Genomic DNA, 7,438 nt, shown 5'->3' on the forward strand with positions numbered 1-7,438 from the left:
CAATCAATCAAAGACCAGTGGTAGTTATTGTCTCCGCCAGACCGAAGGCATGGCCGAGACTATGTTTTGCACCCTGTCCATCCGTGTGTGTGTGTGTCCGTCCGTCTGTGATCAGCTAATCTCCGGCACCGTTGGCCCATTCAACGCAAAACTGTGCACACACACTCCCTGGATGCCAGAGCAGAACATCTGCCCCAAATGTTTACATGGGTCTGTTATAGCGCCACCAGGAGGCCAATCTTGGCAAAACATTTTTTTTGACAGTACTACTACAAGATGTTGTCCACACATCACTCAATCGGTACACAGTATCATTAAACAAAACCGTTTTTTCAGATTTTGCAGGAGTGCTACGTTTTGAAAATGCCTCAAATCATGAACACAGCATGCGATTTCCGTGACATTTTGCACACACATTCCCACTAGGCTGAGGAAGAAATGCAACTTGAAAATGTTCAAATCAGCCTCATGGTGGTGCTATAACAGGCCGATTCGTGTTTTTACCTATAACTGCACCGATCTGAAAACTTTTCATGCACACTCCCTAGTAGCCATAGTTCACATGACGCTTGTATGACAGTCATGTTTCAGGGCTAACTCCCTAGATGCCAAGGAAAAACCTTTGCCCTGCATTTTTCACATCTGCCTTTTATAGCGCCGCCAGGAGGCCAACTTATGTAAAACTTTTTTTTTATATTACTCCTTCAGATTTTATTCAAATTTCACGCAAGTCTGTACACATGATCTCTATAGTCATGTGATCAAGACGGATCTGTTGAATTTTTCATATTCCATCTTGATTGGCTAAGATTACATCTAAGTTTGCAGGAGTGGCCCATTTTTAACAAAATGAACACATCAGATTGCGGTGAAACTTTGCAGGCACATTTGCACTATGTTGAGGAACAAATGCCACTCCTTTAACATTGCCCTATTATAGCGCCACCAGGAGGCCAATTTTAGCAAATGTTATTTTATTTGTTTTACTCCAATAAATGTTTACCAAACATCACGCAAATCTGTACACAGTATCTCTATAGTCAAGTGATCAAGACAGATCCGTCCGATTTTCCATATTCCATCCTGATTGGCAAATTCCGAACCCACAATAACCTACCTGACCTGGCGGAGACCTGTGCTCCGAGGAGCACTTTTTCTAGTTAATGATGCATTGATTCATTCATTACTTACCTTGATGAATGTGTGAACCGGTGATGAAGTCTCCTACTACTGCCGCCGACAGGGACAAGATGTGGAGAGCAGCCAGAAAGCACAAGTTATCCGTGCGCCAGTCTCTCATATTGCCTGAAGGGGGAACGCGCAGGGCTCGGTGTCTGTTATGACAAGACGAACATAGTAACAGAGTAGACAGTTCACTGATCTGGACAGTAAATACAATCTGTGCGTGCGGTTGGATGAGGTCGGCTTCACGTCACTCCTTCAAGACGCTGTCAGTCAGGTCAATCAGTCAGTCAGTTGGGAAAGAAAGACGCTGTCAAAAAAGTTTTCTTTACAGCATCTTCTATAATCCGCGCGTTCTGTGCGCAAAGCAACTTTGCTGCTGCATGTCGACGGTGTTCCTCCGTAGCTGAATGGAGATTCAGCATAGCACGGCAGAAAGAAGGAGAGAGGAGATGTTAGAGAATTAGCAGTCAGTCACTTGCTGCTCGGATCGCTCCCCTCCTCGCAGTCGGAGCGGAGGAGCCTCGCGTTGCCATGTGCTCCTCCGCGCTGCACGTCGGGTCCTAGCGCCGTGCGTAATCAAAGCACAGCCAATCAGCTGTGAAAGAAGAGAGTGCTTAGGCCAACGTTACATTAAGCCAATGGTTCTCAAACTTTTACATTTCAAGGTCTCTACTCCCCTTGACTCTGAGTCTGACAGTGTACAAATGGAACCAAATGGTTACAGACTTGTAAGGGTCAATTTAGAGTAGACCCCCCTAAAGGAACCCTGAGAGTGCCTGGAATCCACTTTGAGAACCACTGCATTAACCTATAGGCTACTGTATGTACATGTGATGTGTACATTATGGCCAATACATTTATGATTACTTTATTTATTTAAAAAAGGAATGTCTACAGCAAATATCACGTGACAATTGTATCTACATTTAAATTGTATGGTGTATGCATTTAGGGCACTGGAAGGGAATAGCTAGATATTGCTAGATAACTCTCGGGGACATTCAAAGATGGGATTAGTTATTTTCACACTAGCCCTGGGCTGAGATATATAGGCCTACTCTGTGTGTACACACACACACACACACACACACACACACACACACACACACACACACACACACACACACACACACACACACACACACACACACACACACACACACACACACACACACACACACACACACACACACACAGACAGACAGACAGACAGACAGACAGACAGACAGACAGACAGACAGACAGACAGACAGACACTCACACAGACAGACAGACAGACAGACAGACACACACACAGACACTCACTCACTCACTCACTTCTCTTGCTATGGGGGGTGTAGAAAAGAGTCAGCTAGTCAGCAACAGCAACCCTCCCCCTGGCCTGCTCCCATGGATTGGCTCCACCCACCTCACCTGCTCTCACTCACTCTCAATCCCTAATCACACCTGTCCTCACTCACTCCTCATTAGAGGCCTGCTATAAGTACTGCTTGAGTGCCTGTCCCTTTAGTCATTGTTTGTCAGCAGCAACAACTCCTCTGCCCTGGAGTCTCAGCAGGCCTTGGTTATGCGTCATTGAAGTGAGTTCTGTTGACAATTCATGATCCTTATGTTGCATTATATTGCTTTGTGATCAATGTAATTAATGTTAGTTCACCTGCTTGCCTTGAACACTTAAGAGAGGATTGTGTGTAATGTGTAGTGCACATAATGTACTTAGCAGTAATCTAGGAAATGCAGTGAGTTAATTTAGATAATATTATGTTTAATACTCTGGTGTATTAGTGGTAGGCCTACCCACTCCTCCTTAGAGTGCTACTCATTATTGTCCTAATTGTTGTTCATTAATGTGTTGAGTTGTATGTATAATAATTATGTATTTCTGTCTTCATAGTAAAAACCATAACCGTGAAGCCTCATCACCTCCTTGCCCAATAACAATATGCTCATGTGTGCAACGGAAATAAATGGCTTAAACGGAACTCAGTTGTCAAACATTCTTGCCGATGTTCCATGGCGATGTTCAAATACCCTTTGAACCAGAACTCTATCTTATATGGTCCTTCGAGAACCGGAAGTGAACTTTGCCATGGCTGAAGAGGAGCCAACCGAAGCAGCTCACCACCCTCGACGTCAACACCACCCACCTCCGCACCTAGAGGGCTTCGAAGTTGGCTTTGTGAACCGAGCTACCAGCATAGAACACACACATGAGCATGAAGGAGATGATGAGGAGGAAGAGGATTCTGAGGACTCTGAAGAGGGAGTTGAACACCCTGACGATGGCCAACCCTTCACAAGTCCAAGCAGAGCCCAGTCACCTATCACAGCTGCTGCCAGAGCATCAAAAGGCGATCCACAGCCCAGCCAAGCTGACATCATTAGATACCTCCTTGAGACTGTGAAGCAGCAAGGAGAAATTTTGCAGCGCCTCATGGAGCGACAGGCAGCTTCCAGACCAGAAAGCAGCCCCCCCTTGACCAATCACCCAAATGCATTGCACCCTTGCCCACCAGGCCAGATTGCAACCAGGTCACCTCCCCCCCTTCATACAGCCCATAACCAACTGGTCCCCTTACACCATCCAGCCTCTGGCCAGCTCAGGTCTTATTCCTCAGTTTCACCTTCCTCCATGCCTACGCATCTCCCAGTTCTTCACCATCAGCCAGTTTCATCCAGTCATTCACCTTCCCATCCTCCAATCCAACCTCATCCTCCAGCCCCTCAGCAGCCTGCAGCACCTCCTGCTGTCCGATCCAGGCACTACAGGCCAGTTGAAGCCCCTAAATTCCCTAACTTCACTAGAGAAGATGAGGTAGAATACAGGATGTTGAGAATGGCCCTAAACAACCTACTAGATCCAGATGAAACCGAAGTTCCACATTCTTCTTGACCATCTTAAGGTGGACCAGGCCAGACGCCTGGCTTTAGCCTATTCCTATGCCCAGCAGCCATTCACCGAAGCCTTGAGAGCCCTTGATGACCGTTATGGCCAGCCACGCCAGTTGGCTCTCAAGGAACTGAAAACCATAATGGCTCTCCCCCCTGTACGTCCTGGAGATGGTCATGCTCTTGACGCCTTTGCCTTACGTGTCCAAGCCCTGGTTGGGCTGTTAAGAACTATGGCCGACCAGGGTCATGCTGAACTTTTCTGTGGCTCCCATGTAGATCGGCTACTGGAGAAACTCCCACACGAACAGATTAGCCGCTTCAAGCGTCACATGCACAGACTCAAGGTAGATGCCTCCTACAACCTTACCCATCTCTCTGAGTGGCTGCAAATGGAGTCCCGTTGCCAACCTAGAAGTAACTGCCCAGGCCTGAACCCCCCTCAATCACACAGACCACAAGCACCTACCCATTCCACGACCATATATTATGGAGCTGCCAACATTGGTGAGCATTTCAAACCTCGAATCTCCCCTGTGTTCCCCTGTGCCTATTGTGGCTCTACAACTCATCATATCAGCCAGTGTGCCGATTTCAGAGCCCTGAACAAGCAGCAAGTCATAGACTGGATCAAGAAAAACCGGAGGTGTTGGCGCTGTGCCAGACCACATCTTGCCGCTAAGTGCACCCTAAAGAGAGATTGTAATACATGCAAGAGGAGACACCTACAGGTCCTTTGTGAGATCAATAATACATCAGATACCAGTTCTAACCTTGTCAATTCCTCTGCCCAGACCTTCTACCTTGATCGTCCAACTCGCACAGGTCATGTTCTCTTGAAACTAGTTAAGGTCATCCTACGAAATGGCAGTCGTACCCTGGAGACCTTCGCACTGCTAGATGACGGGTCAGAGCGAACCATTCTTCTGCAGTCCGCAGCTCAAAGACTCCAGCTTGATGGAGAACCAGAGTGCTTGGCCCTCAGAACTGTGAGGCAAGGAGTGGAGAGGCTGCATGGGGCTCGTGTCTCGTTTCAGGTGGGCTCGGCCTCCGGATCCGAATTTCAAATCAATCATGCCTTCACTGCAGATCGACTTGCTCTGTCTGAGCACACACATCCTGTCCTTTCCCTTCAAAGACAATATAAATACCTACGTCGACTGCCACTGTCACCAATGCATAAGGTCACCCCACTACTTCTAATTGGCTCAGATAATATTCACCTGATCTCCCCTATTGCCCCAGTTCGATTTGGTCCATCAGGAGCACCGGCTGCAGTCAAGACTCTCCTTGGTTGGACACTGCAAGGCCCAACAAGGTACATCGAACCTCAACCATCGGGTGCCAAGTGCTTCCACATATCCAATGCCTCTCCATCTATTGGTGTAGTTCCCCATCGAAATGAGATCCAGCAGCCAAACCAAGCTCTCGATGCGTCAGTCCAGCTGTTACCTTCTCCAGATGTAGTAACCTCTACTGCCGCTGATTATCATCAGTCCGAAATAGAGATCCGGAGACGGGCACAGGTGGACAGCAAGGGAGAGAACCTCACCCATCTCAAGGCTCAGAGACCCCTACCATCGACCACTCATTTACTCACCCGTACCCCAGGAGATGTCCCCAGTATTGCGCACCCTGACCCAGTGAGCCTCATGGGGCGGCGGAACCCCTCTCCCTGCCTGAAATCCCCAAGGACCCCCAAATCACTTCCTAGTGACTCTTAGGAGTTGCAAATCCTTACAGTATTTGGGGGCGGCTGTAGAAAAGAGTCAGCTAGTCAGCAACAGCAACCCTCCCCCTGGCCTGCTCCCATGGATTGGCTCCACCCACCTCACCTGCTCTCACTCACTCTCAATCCCTAATCACACCTGTCCTCACTCACTCCTCATTAGAGGCCTGCTATAAGTACTGCTTGAGTGCCTGTCCCTTTAGTCATTGTTTGTCAGCAGCAGCAGCAGCAACAACAACTCCTCTGCCCTGGAGTCTCAGCAGGCCTTGGTTATGCGTCATTGAAGTGAGTTCTGTTGACAATTCATGATCCTTATGTTGCATTATATTGCTTTGTGATCAATGTAATTAATGTTAGTTCACCTGCTTGCCTTGAACACTTAAGAGAGGATTGTGTGTAATGTGTAGTGCACATAATGTACTTAGCAGTAATCTAGGAAATGCAGTGAGTTAATTTAGATAATATTATGTTTAATACTCTGGTGTATTAGTGGTAGGCCTACCCACTCCTCCTTAGAGTGCTACTCATTATTGTCCTAATTGTTGTTCATTAATGTGTTGAGTTGTATGTATAATAATTATGTATTTCTGTCTTCATAGTAAAAACCATAACCGTGAAGCCTCATCACCTCCTTGCCCAATAACAATATGCTCATGTGTGCAACGGAAATAAATGGCTTAAACGGAACTCAGTTGTCAAACATTCTTGCCGATGTTCCATGGCGATGTTCAAATACCCTTTGAACCAGAACTCTATCTTATAGGGGGGGTAATTTTTGCTTTAAAATTGTGGAGTGTAGAGAGACTGAGATCAGAGAGAAGTGACAGGGTGTTGAAATCGAACTTGGGGCCTCACAAGGAGCATGTGGTCTGTGCACTGGCAGCACTGCACATAAAGGTGCCAACTGGAACCAAAACTGGTTCTTCAGATTGATCAGAGTATCTTCAATATACCAATTTAAGTGTTGGACAGACAAACGGTCCAACATCGCCAGCCTTCGAGCCCCACTGCTAGCGGGGCTAAAAATCTGCTGACCCAGTCAACCAGAACCACAAGTTCTTTAACAATGGCATGACTTGAAGTAGTATCTGCCATTTAAGTCTTAAAGAATTAAAAAGTTGAATCCAGCCAGCTTTAGACCTCACCTTTGACCTAAGATCAGTGATTTTACAGCATAGTCCACACTGGTGACTTCATTATGTTACACTTCAGAGCGAGAAAGAGGAGGGGGGGGGGGGGGGGGGGGGGTAGACTGACATGCACTCTTCTTATTCTTCTTTTTGTATACAACGTACTGTCAGTCTTGTCTCATCATCTGGAACAAGGCTAGACATGGGCCACTCCCATCTATCAGCACAACATCATAGCTGGAGCCTAAATGACGGATGTGCTCATGCACACAGCCGTGCAGCTCAGTACTTTGACTGAACACAATTCAACCTTTATTCAATGATTTCTTCCTCACTCTAACTAATGCCAGATTTATACTTACTTGGTTGTGCACCGCGTCGTGCACTGAAAAGAGCAGATCTACATGCTCACAACGTGTCACGATGCAACCTGTTGTGAGCTTGTAGATCTGCTATTTTTGGCAGATCTGCTATTTACAGATTTCTATCTATTCTCTCCGTTTGA

General features: G+C 46.9%; 1 protein-coding gene across 1 annotated transcript in view; it reads right to left on the minus strand.

Annotated features, from left to right (window-relative positions):
* LOC308100754 (disintegrin and metalloproteinase domain-containing protein 12-like) overlaps nt 1-1,453 on the minus strand; it is a 129,087-nt gene extending 127,634 nt beyond the window's left edge. Inside the window, exon 1 of the mRNA XM_080449847.1 lies at nt 1,192-1,453. Coding sequence (XP_080305973.1) covers nt 1,192-1,300 — 109 coding nt within the window. The 5' untranslated portion in view covers nt 1,301-1,453. The remainder of the gene's footprint in view (nt 1-1,191) is intronic.
* Nucleotides 1,454-7,438: the final 5,985 nt, after the last annotated feature.

This window comes from Gymnoscopelus braueri (assembly GCF_963280865.1).
Source record: "Gymnoscopelus braueri genome assembly, chromosome: 14".
NCBI classification, from domain to species: Eukaryota; Metazoa; Chordata; class Actinopteri; order Myctophiformes; family Myctophidae; genus Gymnoscopelus; species Gymnoscopelus braueri.